This window comes from Carassius auratus, unplaced genomic scaffold (genome assembly GCF_003368295.1).
Source record: "Carassius auratus strain Wakin unplaced genomic scaffold, ASM336829v1 scaf_tig00030051, whole genome shotgun sequence".
NCBI lineage: Eukaryota > Metazoa > Chordata > Actinopteri > Cypriniformes > Cyprinidae > Carassius > Carassius auratus.
Window position 1 is genome coordinate 112,181 of NW_020525823.1, and position 20,523 is coordinate 132,703.

The 20,523-nt window shown below is 37.1% G+C and overlaps 1 protein-coding gene across 1 annotated transcript in view; it reads left to right on the forward strand.

The window, feature by feature from the left end:
* Nucleotides 1-10,184: 10,184 nt before the first annotated feature.
* The window catches only part of LOC113080003 (glutamate receptor 1-like), a 51,275-nt gene continuing 40,936 nt past the window's right edge, over nucleotides 10,185-20,523 (forward strand). The window contains exons 1-2 of the mRNA XM_026252247.1: nucleotides 10,185-10,266; nucleotides 10,415-10,549. Coding sequence (XP_026108032.1) covers nucleotides 10,185-10,266; nucleotides 10,415-10,549 — 217 coding nt within the window. The remainder of the gene's footprint in view (nucleotides 10,267-10,414; nucleotides 10,550-20,523) is intronic.

Genomic DNA, 20,523 nt, shown 5'->3' on the forward strand with positions numbered 1-20,523 from the left:
TGCTATGCTGATGACACACAGCTCTATCTCTCATTTCAACCAGATGATCCAACAGTAGCAGCACGGATCTCAGTCTGCCTGGCGGACATCTCAACATGGAAGAAAGAACAGCACCTACAGTTCAACCTAGCAAAGACTGAGCTTCCTGTCTTCCCTGCCACTCCAATTCTACAGCATGAGTGTACCATTGAGCTAAGTTGTTCTACAATTACCCCATCAACTTCAGTCAGAAATCTTGGTGTAATCTTTGATGACCAGCTGACCTTCAATGACCACATTGGAAAGACTACTCAGTCTTGTGGGTCTGCATTGCACAACATCAGAAAGATCAGGCCCTTTCTAATGGAGCATGCTGCACAACTTATTGTCCAGGCTCTTCCATCAAGCACATTCAAACCTCTACAAATTATTCAAAATGTAGCCCCAGAACTGGTCTTTAACGAGCCCAAAAGAGCCATGTGACACCTCTTTTTAATCTCCTTACACCAGCGACTGATGCAGCTTGCATCAAGTTCAAGACACTGATGCTTGCGTATAGAACAGCCACAGACTCAGCACCCACCTACTTCAACTCACTACTACAACTATACACCCCCTCCTGAAGTCTGAGATCTGCTAGTGAGCGACGCCTCATGGTACCATCACAGAGAGGCTCAAAATCACTTTCCAGAACATTCTTGTTCACAATTCCTGGCTGGTAGAATGATCTTCCCACCCTTATCCGGAATGCTGAATTGTAAGACAAGCTACTATTGTTAAGCTAATACTGCAGTTAAACTCAGCTGACAGCATCTGTGCCATAATGTTGATTACCACAAAAAAAAAATTCACTTTATCATCCTATTCTTAAAAAAAATAATAATAATAAAAAAATTCTGGGTTACAGTGGAACACATAAAATGTAAATGAACAGGGTCAATTGGTAAACATTAAAATGTCCATAAACAAACTACACCACAGTCACATGACAATATCACCATTTCTGCCAATTATATATATATATATATTTAACTCTTTTCCTGAAAGTTTGAGTTAGATACATGCATGTTAACATGATATTAGTGTGGAAAAACTGCATTTTTTGTATATTTACATCCATGTCAGTACAACTCCCTAAAATTACTCTAAATTTTATAATCTACAGTTTTAAATCTCAAGTAATACGTTTTAACATAAGACTTAATGTAAGTATTTTCATATATTTCCTCTGAAAATTTGCCCTATTTACTCCCATTGTAAGTGCCTCAAAGAAAACAAGGGATGAGTCAAACATTTTTTGGCAGTCACCATTTTGTCACAATGCTACTGATTAACTTGTGCTGAACCCAGACTGTTTATACATGGGCACATGCATGATGCTGTATTGGATGTTGCGTACAGGAATTGGTGTCTGGAAATGTAATTAACTTCAAAGCATGCTTGCTTTTAAGCTGATTAATTAGAAGCTCTCTGGAATGCAGAACTATGAGGAAAACTGCTAAGGATGAACAGATTAGAAAGATCATGATTGGAGAAGAAGCAGCACATGACAGATGACCTATAGATTTAATGACCTGATTATACAACACATGCTCCAATAAAACTGATTAGGCCACAGAAGGCTTGTTTAATCGCTTAATATTTTCGACAGTATTAAGAAATTTGCAAGATGAAAGTGTGTGGTCTTTCTCTTACATGTCACAAGAGGTTCTGTGGTAGAGATAACATGACTGGCCTGAGTGACTGTTATTTTAGATATCACTAGGCTATGGTGTTGCATTTGACGCTAAATTGAGCATCAGCCATTTCTGTACATCAGTGACTGTTTTTGGTGACTGTCAACAATTATTTCTATCAGCTTTTAGAGCTAATTTTAGTATTTACTTTGGCATTGTCCTCTTCTTCTTTTTTTCTTTTCTGTGTGCTATGAAAGTAAATATATCATTCTTTTAGAATAAAGATGGGTTGGGATAGCAAATGAACTGTCAAAATTCATAGAACTCAACAAAACTTCTGTGTCATGCCAACTCAAACATAGTATTGCGTAGCCAGACCTTCAAACTGACGGCAGAAGGTCTGGACTCCATAGCAGCTTTTATTGGCCAAGGACTGCCCAATAGGCTGTCTGATCAACATGTGTTTATTAAAAATGCTGAAACTATTTTCCCCTCAGACAAAATAAAATAAAGACAAAATAAAGAAAAAAAAGATGCAAAGATTCTCTTTTTCTTGAGCAAACAACAACAACGACAGAAACATTACAATGCCAAAATAAATAAAAACCCTAGAGCTGGAGAGATATCTGAACAGTGTTTCAGTGTTCTCTGAACAGCTGAGACAATACAAGGCTTAAATAAGTGAAGGAACCAGAGCTTATGCTGTGTTGCTCTTGTTTCTACTCTGTTTGCATTCTGCACTGTTGAGCAGTCAAATTGAATCAAATTAAGCACAAACCATTAGGACACACAGATGCTCCTTAGTGTCCTTAAAGTTCTAAAACAGCCCTTGTACACATAATATTTTCACTTTTATGCTCTCTTTAATGGAATAAAGACCTGCTTCTGAACAGTGTAGGCTTAGTTAAATGTTACAAATGTTGAGGCAAAAAACATATTTTCCTCCTTTTTTATTAATAAGCTATTATAAAGGATGTAATATGACACAGAAGCCAAAATGCGGTCTGTGTCTGAATCTGCTGTGCATATACAGCTACCATACATTGTATAGGAATTCTAAACCATTACACATTCTCACACTTGCATTATCTGTTCAGTGGCACCGCCACTGAAGTTTTTGTGGCTACACAAATGCATGAAAAAAGCTCTCCAAGATACACTTCACCCATATTATGTACTACCTCCCCAACAGACTGGATGGCAATGTTGCTATGCATTTTTTATTTTTATGGAAGTTTCTCGTTGGTCTCTCTCTCCTTTTTGTCTGCACAACTCTGCATTTTGTTGCTTCATTAATAAAATAACATTAAAAACATCAAACTTCACCCTCTGGTTTCAGCTGAGAAACACATTACTAATTGTCAGATTACAAATTATTTATTACATTATTAAATGCATTATGCATTAGATGTGCAAGCCTAGCAGAAGCTGCGGTGAAGAACTGAGTGGGGGATATGGAGCTTTGACTGTAGGTGTGCCTGAGCCCATCTCTCGCATGGACAGGGCTGACAGCTTCGCCGGAGGAGGCTGGAGAACTAAGCATAAAAACACTCTCAGTAGTGCCATTGCTGGCTTTTTAATTGGCCTTACTGACGGATCCTGGAGGTTATTGCCGTCCTATGATCAAAGACTCCTACTCATCAATGGCCTCCAATCAACTAATAAAACTAGAAATAGCCAAGAACTTTCACCTTTATAAATGTCCTTCTGTCTAAGCTGTAACACTTCTTTAACTGAATCTGAAATATACATGACTGTGTGTAAAACTTTCCAATTACATGTCATTAAGTATGTGTTGCAGAATGTCTTCAAAACTGGTTGTCATCTGAACTTTTGATCCCCTGATTGTTAAAGCTAGTCAAGCCTTTAAGCCTTTTTTTTGCAATGTTCTCTTAAAATGCCATGCTATTTGCTAATGGTCAAGAAATATTATTTTGACCTTTATAAAACTGTACCACACTATACAGTATGTGTAAGTACAAAGCCCATTTTTCAGTGTGAGTTAATAGAGCTTAAAAACCATTAATGGGTAAGTCTAATAAAGCCTGTCAACATAACCTACTGAGTGAATATTTCATTTCATTTTATTTTATTTTATTATTTGAAGGTATATGCCTAATTCTCATGCAAATAATACATTAATACAAAGAATCTTAATGCTCCTAAAATAAGCATTATTTATTTGCATCCATTCATTGTAGGGCTTTCTTTATGCAATAAATAAATTAAATGAGCTGTAAAAATAATAAACGATGATAAAATAAATTTTATGCTATTTTATTTTGTTGGATGGAACACATGCTTAATTGTCATGAAAATAATACACTGATACAAAGACGCTTAATGGTCCTAAATGGTTCCATCTATCCATCAAATGGCTTTCTTAATGCATTAAATAATCATTTGAAGAATTTTAATAATAAAAATACAGTGGAAGTCAATGGCTACCATCAAATGTACTGTAACTCACATTCTTCAAAATTCAAAACCTTCTTTTATGTTCAACAGAAGAAAGAAATTCATACAAGTTTGGAATAAGTGGAGAGTGAGTAAATGAACTATCCATTTTGTGTCCTGAAAAATAAGCATAATTTTCTCCATTCATTCATCGTTTTTGGGGCTTTCTCTATGTAGTAAAAAACAAGATGATATGAAAATATATTATAGTATGATGATGAATAATGCAACACTTTCCCCCCTCTTTTAATATCTTCCTTTTCCTTTTTACTTTTTTTTTAACTTGCCTTAATTAGCAGTGAGTTAGTGAGAAGACATTAGCAATTAGTATAAGTCCAAAGATGTTTTTTTTTTTTATATGATCCATCATTCATCAAATTAACCAAGCTGATATCTTAACGCTGAGGAAAATGCTGACTCTCTCAATTGGGCTCTAGTGAAAAATGATGAGAATTTGGGCTTTTCGCCTTCAACTGGCAGTTTTGTAGCATCGCTTTGTAATATTTGTTTCAGGCTGACGTGTTCTTGAGGGACACAGTGGGGATGAAAGTCATCACAGCTTTTCTTTTTTCTTCCATTGCTGATAAGATTCTATCCCGACCGCACTAACAAATGTTGGTCCAACCCTGAAATTACTCAAAAATATCGAAAGTTTTGTCGAGGGCTTCTCTCAAAACCAAGTCAAACCACTTCTGTCCTCACCTTCCTCCACATGCAGCAGTTCTTCTGCACAGGTCTCTTGGCCCTTGATGTGTTATGTTTGTGTTCACAGTATGTTTGTGGACCCATAAAGCTGAGAGTCATTACAACCCCCCGCCCCCATCATCAAACCCACAAAAATGCTGTTCAGTTGCTATTACATCTGAAATAAAGGCAATTAAGGAGGATTTAAGTAAGAAAGGCAGATCCAAGTTTGCACAAAGCCCTCTCAGTTCTGATTCATGCATTCATGTGATCCTGTATCCACGCTTATCACTTTGTGCATTATCCTGTTTAATAAGACTAAAGTGCTGACAAATGAACAAGCTTAGTGCTTTAGGGTGCCTTGAGCAATGATAAAATGAGAGTTTAATGACTTAATGAAGAATTAAATGATATATATGAAAATAATGCTGATTGCCTGCTTTTTTCTGCTAAACTTCACTTGCTAATTTTGTTATTTTGCCAAACCATTAATAAATATTTACTGAAACATTCTAAAAACGACATTCAGGTTTGCTGTTATCAGATTGGCTGACATGTCTTTAGAGGGTGTGGCTAAGATGTCATATGATTGAAAGGATGTAAGGTGGTCTAATGCAGTTTTGGAAGTTAGAAAAATTACAGAAATGGCTTTAGGACTGTGCAGTCGGCCCAGATTCATTCCTCATGTTACATAGAATGACACCTGCTGAAATAATGCTGACAAAGCTGCATCCGTCTCATTCCATCAGCCACATCATTTGATGTTCTTACTCCCCTGTTAAGTACACTGTCATCCCTGCTCGGAAAGATTTACAGCATATTTCTGAGGAAGTGCAGTATGGACAGGCAAATCCAGTGGGAAACGAGAGCATTTAACTCCTGGTTTAGTCTGAAAGATGCTGTGTTGACTGACAAATATGACCTATTTCAAGTTACAGCACTTAAAGGGGTAGTTCACTTCCAGATGGAAAATTCTGTCATTTACTCACCCTCCTCTTGTTCCAACCCTGCATGTGTTTCTTCTCCATAGTAGGAAAAAAATACTATGGAAGTCAGTGGTGCTCATCAAACGTTTGGATGCATTGAAGAGGAGTGGACCAACATTCCACAGGCCACAATCAACAACCTTATCAGCTCTATGTGAAGAAGATGTATTGCACTGCATAAGGCAAATGGGAAAACCCATTTCCAGTGCTCAGCCAAATGAATTAACTTCAGCCAATGAACTATTTTTGAGAGCAGAGAACAGAGTACAAAAATCTAAATCAGTTTTCATAGTCTTAATTCAAAAAAGAACCCGCTCTCATATTTTTGGGTCAAACACTTGCCTCTTTTCTTGGCTTTTATGAAAAAGGGCATGACAGTTAAGACCCTGGACAATTTAATATGAAAGGAATGACACCCCCCCCCCCCCACACTTCTATACACAGACCTTTGTTCTATAATCATGATAATGGCTTCAGTGCTTCCTGTTGAAAGATGTCTTGCTTCCATGTCTGACTTTCAAAGGTGAAAAGCTTTTAAGGTACTGTATTATGGAGACGCAAATGTTACTTCCAGTGCTGCTGAATTAGCTATGCCTCATCACCTTTAACAACTAATGGAGGAAAAATGTTCTGGACTGAGGGCTGTGCCTGGGCTCAAATGGGTCTTTCTTTAAGAGCACTCCCCTTTAAGAACCCAAGTGCGCAATCAAGGCTTCTGTAATAGTAACAGTCAACTAACCTGAGGTTGAGCTGCATTATTTACTCACTAAATATTTAATTCTCTCGTACCTTTATGTCAAAGAATAGCTGTGAACATCGGGACAAATTGCTATACATAGCATGTGAATGTGGAATTCCTTTGACCGCTTATTCTCACGTATAATCCAATATAGCTTTGATGCTGTTTGATTCATTAGCATTACATTTCTTAGGATCAGTTTATTTGAGTACTTTGTCAGGTTAATTTGATTCAGATGACTTTTCAGAAGACGTTTGACTGCCTAAAGATGAATAACCAAATAATGCTCTTTTCTAGACAGCCAGGAGATACGGATACTGTCAGGAAAAAGCTGATTGCGAATTTATTTCTTCTGACTGGTTCAAAAGTATTTCAATGAAGATTAGCAGAATCACAAAGCATGGTGGATTTAAGCTCTCTGACTGTAAATATTCTTAGCTGATTTTCTAAGATGTCCTTATATTTTCTAACTAAGAGCAGCAGTAAAATTTGTGCCAGCTCTTACAAGAATAACCAGAGGACGGATCCTCTTGTAACCAGGATGTATGTCCACTGTTCTGATTCCATAGCACGTAGATCCACCAGAGCCAGATTTATGTGGTCATGTAGTGTTGCCTGGTTCTGCCTACTACATGTCATCGCAGACTTACATTACATACCTGTACAGCACAGTACAGAGGGGGAAAAACAATAAATCATGTTCACGCTAACTCTCATATTCACAATCTATTGCAGTATTTATACTTCCTCATAGATGCATATGGCATCAGATACTTTCTTGGGCTGTATAACAGAAACATCCTTGCTCGGAATCCTATCCTGTATGCTTAGGAAATCTTAAGTCAAGGATTAAGAAGTTTCTTAAATACAAGTTTTCATAAAATTGTTGACAGAATAAAATATAAAAATGTTACAGCTAATATGTGTACTGTAAAATATATATTATTATAATATTATATATAAATATATAAATTATAAATATAAGTAAAAAGATATGAATTGCTTGACCCATTTTATTTGTATCAAGCTAATACGTACAGGTGCATCTCAATAGATTAGAATGTCGTGGAAAAGTTCATTTATTTCAGTAATTCAGCTCAAATTGCTAAACTCGTGTATTAAATAAATTAAATGCACAGAGACGGAAGTAGTTTATGTCTTTAGTTCTTTTAATTGTGATGATTTTGGCTCACATTTAACAAAAACCCACCAATTCACTATCTCAGCAAATCACCTGCAAAGGTTTCCTGAGCCTCCAAAATGATCTCTCAGTTTGGTTCACTAGGCTACACAATCATGGTGAAGACTGCTGATCTGACAGTTGTCCAGAAGATGATCACTGACACCCTTAACAAGGACGGTAGCCACAAACATTCATTGCCAAATAAGATGGCTGTTCACAGTGCTGTATCCAAGCATTTTAACAGAAAGTTGAGTGGAAGGAAAAAGTTTGGAAGAAAAATATGCACAACCAACTGAAAGAACCACAGCCTTATGAGGATTGTCAAGCAAAATCTGTTCAAGAATTTGAGTGAACTTCACAAGGAATGGACTGAAGCTGGGGTCAAGGCATACAGACGTGTCAAGGAATGTGGCTAGTTGTCATATTCCTCTTGTTAAGCTACTCCTGAACCACAGACAACATCAGAGGCGTCTTACCTGGGCTAAGGAGAAGAAGAACTGGACTGTAGCCCAGTGGTCCAAAGTCCTCTTTTCAGATGAGAGCAAGTTTTGTATTTCATTTGGAAACCAAGGTCCTAGAGTCTGGAGGAAGGGTGGAGAAGCTCAAAGCCCAAGTTGCTTGAAGTCCAGTGTTAAGTTTCCTCAGTCTGTGATGATTTGGGGTGCAATGTCATCTGCTGGTGTTGGTCCATTGTGTTTTTTGAAAACCAAAGTCACTGCACCCATTTACCAAGAATTTTTAGAGCACTTCATGTTTCCTTCTGCTGGCCATTATTTGTTTATAATATAATATAATGCTAATGCAAAAACCCTAAAGAAGACATCAGATGTATGTAATTCCTTTGGACACTTTCCTCAAACAAAGCTGATTAAAATCTGAAGCCACCCAGTTTAGAAACTGCATAACATGTGCTCAAGGAAACCTCACTTATTTTATTACAACATTGATGGTTTATTTATAGATGTTCAATAATTCATTCTTTTTTTTTTTTTTTTTTGCTAACTTGCAGTAACTCGTGTTCCCAATTCCCATAAGTCATTTTCTTGGCACTTGCCAGTGCAACACAATAAACCAAGGGAATAGCGGAGTTCCTCCTTCTGTTGGTATGCCAAGGGAGACTACAGCTCCACCAGACTGTAAATGGTCCATGTAATGGATGTTAATGTCATTACATCCTGAAGCTGATAAAGCGATTTGTGCCGTCTGTATTATATAGGGCTATGTCACTATTAATGTAATCTAATTTCATTCTGGGCAATGCAATTATTAAGTTTCATATCATCATTTCATGAACAGAAATGTTGGGTCAGGGTTATTATTCAAAGCACTGACTCAGGGTGAACCTTAAAACAATTGCCTTCTTTTACAGAGTTTTATAATGGGTAGAATTTGGGTATTTTTAAGTTTAAACAGGCATTTGAACTGTGTGACGTCATTGTGATAAATCAATGACTTGTGTGTTTTAAATGTCCCCCAAACTCAATTAAAAGAGTCTGGCCTGTTTATTTACTCTAGAATTTATGTCATTTAGTTTTAAACTAGACTTAAAATAAATTTAGCATCATTTGAGTTTAAAATCCATTATATTATTTATATTGTCAGATTTCCTATTTGACAAACTATTAATGTTTCATTTTGACAGAGTTAAAAGAGTTAAACATATTGAAATAAAAAAAATATTTTGTTAATACTGATTATGTTGTGTAAACTCAGGTGTAATTAAAGTATTTTAGTATTTTTTTACTTGATGGCTACTACTTGCATTGACATATGTCAAATTAATGTTTTTTTTCTGTAAAAAAATAAATAAACGTTTTTTATTTATGACACCAACATGACATTTATTTTTGTTTTTAAACCTTTTGCTTCAAATATGTATATTTGTCATTGACCCATATACAGAAAAGAATGCGGTGTTTATGTGTTTTGTTTTCTTGTTGGATAACATCGTTTACACCAACTGTCCCACTTAGTGTTCTGTTGCTCATAAGCTCTTAACTGTTTATCACACTCAATGCTCCCATGTAATGCTCTTATTACAAATATGTTATGTAGGTTAGAGTATAATAATCTTACATACAGAGGCTTCGTAACATAACAACTGAAGAATGAAGCTGCTGTAAAATGGTACAGTCTGCGCGCGGCTTCAAGTTTACCCAGTCATTTGCTCTTCTACTCCGAGTAGAGTAACGACCTACCGGGAGCGCGCGGTGATGCTCTTAAGAACGCGATCAAGATCCGCGTTTCCTCTCTTTTGCGTACACTACAGAGAGTGTGTTTATTTGTAAGTAGTGTTGTCAGAGATAGACTAATTCACACACCGCTATTACCAACAGGACTGACTGGGATTATTGGATTCTCTGCGCTCTGCTGGCTCTGTTACCGCTATGGGCTCAGTGTGAGTGAAGGGACAAAGTATTTGGTATATATATATGTTTGGCATTTGGCTCTTTGTCAGTTTCTCAAATGCAAACGGAAATATGTGGCAAAGCTTCGTCTTACTCTTCACCGGTTTGCTTGGGTTGTGTTCATGTTCAAGTTTCCCAAGTAACATCAACATAGGTGAGTACTCGGCGGCTACGGTTCATAACCGTGTCCTGACAGTGATTTAAAGTTTCCATCGCACAGGATGAGGTACAGTTAGCCATTTGGGTTTAAATATTTCCTTTCTGGTGTTATTGCTTCTGAATGACTTTTCTAATCTCGACAGGAGGTTTGTTTCCAACCGACTCCCATGAATACGACGTGTTCCGTTTCGCGCTCTCTCAACACAATGATGTTCCTAAACTGGTACCCCAAGTGGACATGGTGGACACGGGGAGCAGCTTTGCCATGACATACGCCTGTAAGTTTATATTAATGTACATCTTCGTGGTCATCTTCCCAAAAACAAAACCTCTGCAGTGCGCACGCGATCTGTTTGCATCACGCTTGTTGCTTTGCTGAATTTCTGTACGACTCTGCACGTGATGATTTAGGCCTTTGCCAGTGAAGTAGGAGAACCTCAGATGTTCTGTTGCTCTTAAACGCAGCTGGGTTACTGTCAATAACGTCAATGTCAGGTAGAACTGCAAAGCTGGCAAAATGTCCTAGAATACCTGAGCTTGAATTTGACACAAGCCAGTGGTGTGTTTTCACAATTGCAAATGCTTCACTTTGCCACAATGGTTTGTTTAATTTTACTCCTTTCACGACCACGTGCCCTTTACATGTTTACAAAATTGATTTATGTCTTTAAGTGTTCTTCATTAAACAAATAAACTGTAAATTTTAATGAAAAATTTAATATATATATATATATATATATATATATATATATATATATATATATATATATATTAGCAATGTACAGGAGCTGTTTCATATTGTCTCATGACAGAAAATATGCTGTCAAATCTGTAAATACACTGTAAAATATTTAACAACTGTGGTACCATAAATTTGCAGAAAAGAAGTGGCTATGATGCTTTAGGCAATGTTTTAGCAGAAAGAAAAAAAAAGCTAAATTATATTACCTTACTGTATATAGTAAGGTTTGACAGCATATTTTCTGTCATGAGACAATATGAAACAGCTCCTGTACATTGCTAATATGAACATTTTTAGATGAGTCGAATAGAGAGCTCATTCCTAGCTCAGCTGCCTGTCAGTGAGGAATGTTGCCCTTTGATGTCTGAGATTGACACAGGCAACCTTTCCATGTTTGTGTTCAACCCTGCCAGCGACGTGCAACCCTGTATAATGTTTAGCATGCAAACAGCTTCTGTCGCAGAGAAGATATTTCTTTTGAGATAATTGTTTGGAATATTTTGACACTTGCACAGTAGACTTATCATCCTGACAAGTTCATATGTCCTTTAGTCTTTCCCAGATGAGTGCTTGTGACAAACCTCTCTCATCAGTGGTGCCCTTTTAAGTAAGTTTCAGTGCCTCAAAGCAGAGTATGCTGTTTACTGGAGGCTGAGCAGAGAAACTGGGGCTGGAGTGATGTTTTCCATTTTAGGGGACTCCTTAGGGGATTTTTATTGGGTGACACCCGAGAGGGCCTTATTAGAGGGAGGTTATCAAAGGAAAGTAAGGGCTGAGTCCGTATGTTCTTGTCACAGGGAAGTGTGAAAGTAATTATGTTGAGCTAATTACATCTGCAGTGAGTTCTCTTCTGGGCGATTGTGCATGGCTGCTGTCTTATCTTCTAATCGTGTCAGAAACGTTCCCAGAACAAAACCTGAGATCACTAGAGCAGTTGGTGTGCCAGGAGGTGAAACAAAATTCAGTTTGCTGCAAGAACAAATCAGAACAATGAATGGGGCTTTAAGAAACATAACAAAAGAAAATCAGTGTTTTTGTGACTTGATTGATATGTTCTGGAGAACTTTAAATGTGCTTTTGTTTGTTATGAGCAAAAATGACCAACTCGCTGTAATAATTTCAAGCCCATTTGGGTCTGTTTTCTTCACTGTCTATTAATTGGCAAATAATTGACAGAATTTACTCACCCTTGTATCTTCATTGAAACAGATTGGAAGAAATTTTCACTTGCTCACTAATGGATCCTCTGCAGTGTAGGGTGCCAAGTCCAAACAGTTTAATAAAAACATCACAATAGTCCACAAGTAATCCATGGTTTAATGTCTTGTGAAGCAACAAGCTGTGTAAAAAAAAACGAAAAAACAACAACAAACACATTTCATCATTAAGACTTTTTTAAACTTCAAAACATTGCTTCTGGCTAAAATATGAGTGCTTTATCAATAATATTGCTTTCTCCAGTGAAACGTCATCTTGTCTGATTCGGGAGAGAAATATGAACAGATCAAGCACCATTTACAAGCAAAAACAGTTCTAAATTTTGTAGCGAGAAAACAACGGGATGGATCTTTTTTAACTGAAGAAAGTGTTGTTAAGGGCTATTGATCGGTATATTGCCTTAATGATAAATTCTTTTCTAACAAACACGCAGATTTTCACTTCACAAGATGATATTTGATAGACTGGAGTTATGTGGATTACTTGTGGATTATTGTGTTGTTTTTATCAGCTGTTTTTGAGCTCTCATTCTTTACTGCAGAGGATCCATTGGTGAGCAAGTGATGAAAGCAAAATGCACCCAATTGGTCTACAATGAAGAAACAAACTCTTCTACATCCTGTATGGTGTGAGGGTGAGTATATTTTCAGCTATTATTATTTTATTTTTTACTTTCCCTTTGAAAAAAAAAAATGCCATTGAAATTAAAATGCTTCAAAAACAGCATGTTAATAATGTGATTATTTCCACAATAATGCTGTCTTAACTTTTTTTAAACCAGGTATATCCGTCTTGAATGACCTGATCATAAGTGGTCAGCTGAGACTGAAAATTGTTTACACTTACACTTGGTATTAGCATGGAATTAGCATCCAACTTGTGATTGGATTTCAAAGGGGTTTCCTTTAAAGTGCCTCAAACTAACTCTTGTTTTAATGCATTGGCTCTCAATCCTGTTCCTGTAGCCTCCTCTATTTTACACCCACAGCCATTTCCAGGAACATGGGGTGACAATCACTGTTTTAGTGCAATAGTTGATTGACAAAAGTATAGGTGGTCCTAGTTCTCTGGGATTAAATCAGGACAGAGTAATGTCTATACTACAAATGCAATGTGGTCTCATGAGTTTCTGAACATATGTTCCTGCATTTAATGCTGCAAACCTGATCAGCAGAGATGTATGTTTACATTTTCACTTCATATGTTATAGCAGTTCTCACTTTTTATAATGTCAGATACAAAGCAAAGAAAAAATACAGCCTTTGCATGTTTTATTCATGAACTAAGTATTTCTTTGTATAACACATGTAAAGGCTTAATATCTTCAGAATAAGAAATTTAGATGTGTTCCCATTTCTGCAAATCATTATGTTATCATATTTATAATACTTAGTAAAATAGATGACATGCATGGCAGAAATGGCACACATAGCAGTACAGATTTTCTTAGATATGTGCCTGAACGGGTTGCTGAAGTTGCCTTTACTCTGAAGAGCTACAGTAACCGTTTAGCATGACTCAAATAGATTCATTTAATCTATTATTCATTGCATCATAGCCAAAGTGATTATTTTCAGGGGTTTTGATGTATGCATGTGGAGGCAGAGCCACAAAGGGAGTTATAGTGAACAATACACTTTTGAGGGAAGCTGGAAACTGTCAAAATTTTGGTTTGAGTAGGACAGCTGTTCTTGTGAGAAGGAAAATTGTGAGAAGGAGAGTTTAAAAAGCACTGATAATTGTAGGCTTTAACTGACATGGCAAGGCACTGTACAGTGTTATATCGAGATAAATGCAGTGTTAAGATTAAACTGCAATGGACAGATCGTAGAATACGGTCCTCTTTATAGGGATAATTTCTTTAGGAAAGGGAAGTTGAATAATGAAAGTGCTGATGAAGAAAGAAGAAAAACACGGGTTTGAGGATGAGGGTGAGTAAATGATGAAAAAAAGGTCATTTTCAACTATCCCTCTTCAAGCAGTGCTGAATGAATGCTACATTTCAGCCTTCATTTGAAATGCATCACAGTATTTGACTGTAAGCAGTTTATCAGAATTGGCCCTTAGATGTTTTCATATGCAATATCAGCAGCCCACATTAAAATGGTTATACCATATTAATCCTGAAGAATTCCATGCATCTTTGATTTAATGTTGAAGTTAAAGTTGTCAGTTGCACTGATGAATAGTGATCTACATGATCACTAGTCGACCTCCCAGTGACAGTTGAAAAAGCCAGTGAGTGTCTGTCAGGATGGCGATGAGTGTTTCTCTTCATGGCTTTCTAGCTGAATCAAACCCCATCATCACATCATTTTAAACCTGATTCATTTTCTTCAATACATTAAAGCTGCAGTAGGTAACTTTTGTAAAAATATATTTTTTTTTTACATATTTGTTAAACCTGTCATTATGTCCTGACAGTAGAATATGAGACAGATAATCTGTGAAAAAATCAAGCTCCTCTGGCTCCTCCCAGTGGTCCTATTGCCATTTGTAGAAAGTCATGCGCTCCCGGTAAGAAACAACCAATCAGAGCTGCGGTCCGTAAATTTGTTTGTGTTCAAAATGTAGAAAAAAAGTATATAATAAGCGAGTACACCATGAATCCATTTTCCAAACCGTGTTTTTAGCTTGTCCTGAATCACTAGGGTGCACCTATAATAAGTGTTTATATTCGGACTATTTTAGATTGTTTCGGGGGTACCGCGGCGGAGTAACCCAGTACCTTTGTGATTCTTCATAGACATAAACAGAGAGAAGTAGTTCCGGCTACGATGTTCTTCCGCAAGACGCAAGCAGTTCTGTTTATTAACCGCTAGAGCGTCAAAAGTTACCAACTGTAGCTTTAATTATTTTAAGAATCTTTTTCTGCTTTTGCCATATTACAAGCCTTTATGACAGTCTGTTCTTGGCATTAGTACTATTCGGCCCTGTGGTCCTCCTTTCAGCACGTATCAGTCCTTTCATTAGGTTGACATGCAGTCGGGCCAAATGTCCACAGCATGTCAATCAGGTGGGCTCCAAAGACCCATTGAAGCTCATGTCAGAGCGAGTTCAGGAACAAACACTGTTTTGTGTGTCTTCCCCTTGGAACTCACATAGACAGCTGAAAAGCTTTTACCTGTGTGGTTGCCTAAATTTAAAACTATGTATACAAGTGATGGAAGACTTTAAAGACAGTGAGTGCCTTGATGTGATAGCTAGCCTGAATATCCGAAGACGATTGCCAAGGATAGCTCATGCAGCTATGTTAGCTTCATCTGCAAAGCCATTAGCAAGAACTCAAGAACGGGCTGAGGTTAGCTGTGGTGATTTCAGGATATGCTCCTCGACCTTCACCGGCCTGGAGTGATACAGTTTTTAAAAATGTACCTTTTCAGATATATCACCTTGCAAAGACTGAGGCTACAAGCTGCTTAGAGGACACCAGGGACAGAATCTGATTCTGTTAGGTGACAAAAAGAGCCACTTGGCTGTAATCTCTGATATGATCTAGGAATTTTAAGATAGTTTTTCATAACACACTTTATTTTATGAATGCAATTTGGAAAACTATTTATAGCTTTATCAAAAAGCTATACCATCATGCCAAAACAACACGAATGTGGGTAAACACCAAACAATGAAAAACAACAGAAACTAGAACAGTGACAATAAGGTCTGAATTTTCTTCTGTCTTGATTGCTGTATTCTGTTCTCGTGCTGCATTCGGTTGCACATTATTATGGCAAATATTGGCAGAACTCCACTCATTGACACTTAAAACATTACAGTGCTTATTCTTTATGGTGTGTCTGTAGTGAGACTGTTTAATCTATGCTTTTTTTTTCAGCGCATGGGCAATAAGATTTTCATAGATACTTGCAATTATGTTGGAAAGATTCAAACTTTGTTTCTAAATGCCCAAAGTAAAGATACAGTGTCATTTTATTTAATATTTAAACAAGGACAGCCAATTAAAAACATCCCTAATCTGCAATAATTAACAAATTTATTGTGTCCAGTGTTAAACCCTTAATTCAACAGAAATGCAAGCACTTTTAAAAACTCAAGACAGATGTCATACCTGCTGAACATCTCTGAACTTTTGGCTGTTATCTATACTTTTTCCACACAAGCATGAAGCTCAAGTCCCATAAGAATGAAATGCAAATGCTCAATTGCTCTTCGCCAGTCAACACGCACCATGAGGGGGGTGGCGGAAAAATCACCCCCCTTTGAAGTAATGACAATATTATAATGAAATAATTTTGTTGCTTTGCAGCTTCTAATGAAGATGAACAACGTTTTTGTTTTATCCAGCTGTATTTACAAACATCCAAGTGAAAGATATAACACCAGGAAAAAAATGTAAGAAAAAGAAAAAAAAAGAAAAGAACACACAAATCATTGAGTTAGAAAAAGGATCACCCATTGTGTCAGTATTTGTTGAAGCACCTTTTGCTTCAATTACAGCCTTTAGTCTGTTGGGATATGTCTCTACTAACTTTGCACGTCTAGACTTTGCAATATTTAAATTCAAGCTCAAGTTCAGTTAAATTTGATGCTGACCTTTTGTGGACGGCAGTCTTCAAGTCATGCCACAGATTTTCAGTGGTGTTTAACTCTGGTCTTTGACTAGGCTATGCAAGGACACTCATCTTTTTCTCTTTCAACCGTTGTGTGCTCAGTTTTGCTGTGTGCTTTGGGTCATTGTGATGTTGGAAGTTGAACCTTCTTCCCACTGACAACTTTCTGTTAGACGGCAGCAGATCTTCCTCAAGAACAGACAAATCGTTTGTAGTTGAGGCCAAATAATTACATTCTTATTTGTCTCAGAATCTTGACTGCGTGTGGCCTTTCTTGATGAGTGTCTTTTTTCTTGCAACCCTACCATTTGAGCCACATTTGTGGAGAATTAATGATATTGTTGTCACATGCACACAATGACCACTCTTTGTTTCTACAGCCGTTCCTGTAGCAAATTTCACATAATGATTAAAAAATTTGTGTTATTTTTAAAAAGGTTTAATGAAAAATTAACCTTAATGAACTATCATTTATAAGTTTTTGCTTTCTGGTGACTCAAATGCGGGAATTTTGGTCAATATTTTGCTAAATGTGTTTTTCTGCTGGTAGTGCACCTTGTCTGGTTTAGGCCTGTATGGATGATGACAATAAAAGGGCCAGTAGGTGGAACATAGTAGCAAGTCCATGTTTTTATAAACAATTTACTGAATCATTTTAAACAAATGATTTGTTCAAAACAGCTGATTCAATTAGAAGAGAAACACGTGAGTCCATCTTGAATCACTGGCTCACTTGATTCATTCAAAACAGATTCATTCAAGGAATGAAACACAGTGTTGCTATGCACTGCTCTGTGCTCATACACATGTGTTGATATTCAGAAAAGTACTTGCTTGTCCAATCATTATAAAAATGTAAAAACTCATAGATGGGTATTTTTTTTTATTATAAGGGCATTCTTACTAAATTCTAACAGGCTTCATCGTGCAGTGGATGCGTTTGGACTCTCCAGACGTGTTTTGTTTGTTTTTTGCAAAGTTGGTGATTCAATCCCTCAAAGTCACACATACAGTACAATAACATAATGTCGGGGAATGTCTTTAAATTGTAATCAAGGAAAAAATCATATCTTTTCTGTTGTCTTCTTTTAAAGAACTTCAAAAGTTGTGCATGAACCATTTTGCTTGAAATATAATGATGAAAACTTGCTTCCGCTTGTGAGCAGCTTGTTACAGTACCGAGTTCTGATTGGCCAATCACCACTGTTTAATTTGTGAATCATTATAAGTACAGAATTTTAACATTTAATTTGCATGATATGTTATAATACACATTATTAATCCCAATGGGATGGTGGTTTTACCCAGGGGCTTGCTTTTTGTCATTTTACTATTTTTGCCATTTCAACCATTTTTCCATCCTCTGGCATCCCCCCTCAATTTGAGCCCTGATTATAGACTTCACTGTGCTTCTAGGCATTGATTTAAACCTTTCAATTTTTTTAATCCATCTCCTGACTTGTGCCTGTTTACAACTTTATCCCAGGAATCTTTTGACAGTGCCTTGCCACCCATACTGATTGTTTGCTTCAGTTGCACTACCAAGGATCGAAATGCTCCAGGAAAGCTCTTTTCATGCTGAGCAAGCTACACCTGATTGAGTTTACAAGTCAATTTTTGGAGGGGGTTATTCCAACTTTTTTTCCCCTGATGTGTTGGTGTTATATCTTTCCTTTGGATGTTATAAGTTGCACTGTGAATGAGCAAAAACAGCTGAATAAAACAAAAACTGTATCCATCTTCATTTCAGGCTGCAAGGCAACAAAATGTGATTATTTTAACGGGGGGTGGGGGTGATTATTTTCTATTCTCACTGTATACTGTATGGTCCTTTTTCCCTTTTAAGAACATGTCAGTAAAATATAACCATGCACTTGTTTTCTAAAGAAAACAGAAGGTCAATGTTTGATGTTCTGCCTAAATGCTCTGTTTTGGGTTTCATACAAGAATTAAAGGTTGAGAATGACATGAGGTTGAATAACTGTTGACAAATGTTAATATTTGGGTAAACGATCCTTACATAAAGCTATAAAGCACCACAATCAAAACATTACCAGTAAGAATCCACATCTCTGATTGACCATGGCTGGAATAAATGCCTCCTGTCACCATTTTGGTTTCTCAGCCATGTCACAGGACTGCACATCAGTTCAAACACACTTTTTACCTCAGCTGCTTAAAAACCAAAGGCAAGCAGAGCAGATGCTGCTGGAACAGACTGATGCTGTGGAGCTCTTCTCATCTTCACTGCAGCGACTGAAGATCAGATGAAATAACTCACACTGGATCCACCTGTCACAAATATCTTTCAGCAATCGTAGAGATCACCACAGGCAGGAAACTTGTTTTCTCCTCCCCAACCCAACTGTACATTCATACACACAAACCCTGATATTCCTTCCAACCAGCACTGCATAAAAATGATTGAGTGATTCCTTTTCGTTTCCCACCGTCTTTTATCTGTGGTAGGCATGAAGAACGCTGATAAAGAAGATCTTGCGTTATCTTTCCAAATGATTGAGATTAATACTTTGTGTAGCCTTACATCGACTCTTTATCGCCTGTATTAAAAGATAAATATCTATGCATGACAGTGTATTTGGCAATCCTCATTATCAGTGCTGTGGAGGGGACAATGAGGGTGATTATTATGGGGGAATGAGGCTTAAATAGTACCGACTGTAGTAGATGAGAAGCAGAGAAAGCTATCTGCTATCAGTGTTGTTTTCTGAGGCTGGTTTGAAAGTTTGCTCTCCTGAAGGGAAGATTTGGAGCTGTGGAGTATGTCACAACTGTGGCACATCCCGCGTTCACATGCTCAAAGCCCCAGGGAACCAACATCTCTGAATACAAATAGTATGAATCTCCCCTGGAATTAAGCTTAGCTAGAATGAATGGAAGGTGTTAACACGGAAACACTTTGAAATTATGGTAAATGAGGCTCTCTTATGGTGTTTTATTACAAATGCTATAATTTTATCTAAAAACCTCTGCATTACTATTAATGTATGCAATGTGGTATAGGGTTTAAAAAAGACAGTGGAGCAGGAAAATGTCCCAGAGGGGCATTAATATAATTACAGAATATAAGTAAAGGGAATGAAGTAGGAAACAGTATGGAGTTCAGGTGAAAATGTAGGAAACTCATTTCACTGTTTTTTAGGGTGTTTTGAAACTTTTCTGAGAAGACCCAGTTTTGACACTGTCTGCAACAAAGAACTCGCAAATACATGAAACAGGCCCCCGTGTAGAGTAGTGTAATAAAAATCAACTGCCATGTGCATCTTAAGCACATGGTGTGTGGCCGGCTGTGAGGGGGCGGGAGCAGAGATGATTGGTGGGTGGAGGTTTCACTGTCACTGTAATTACAAAGAAGAATGCAGGGCAAGACGTTTTGAGGTCTTGTTTTTCAGAAGGAAGTGCTTTGTGGGTGATCATGACAGAATTTTAGATAACCTATTTACTACCCAGCACTTGCTTGCTTCTGTAATACCTGTGTCTTGATTGAAAGTTGGTGGTAATGTTTCACGTTTTATATTGATAATGATTTATTTTTGTGTTTGTCAGTATTTTTGTTTTGTTTCCAATGAAAATTACTAAAAATCCTTAAAACAAGATCCATTTCCCTTTTTTGTCGGGGGTTTTCAGCCATTCTGATGCTAAGCACCCTAAATTTGACCATCCTTTTTGTGAAGGACATTCCTATAAATCTTTTATTATT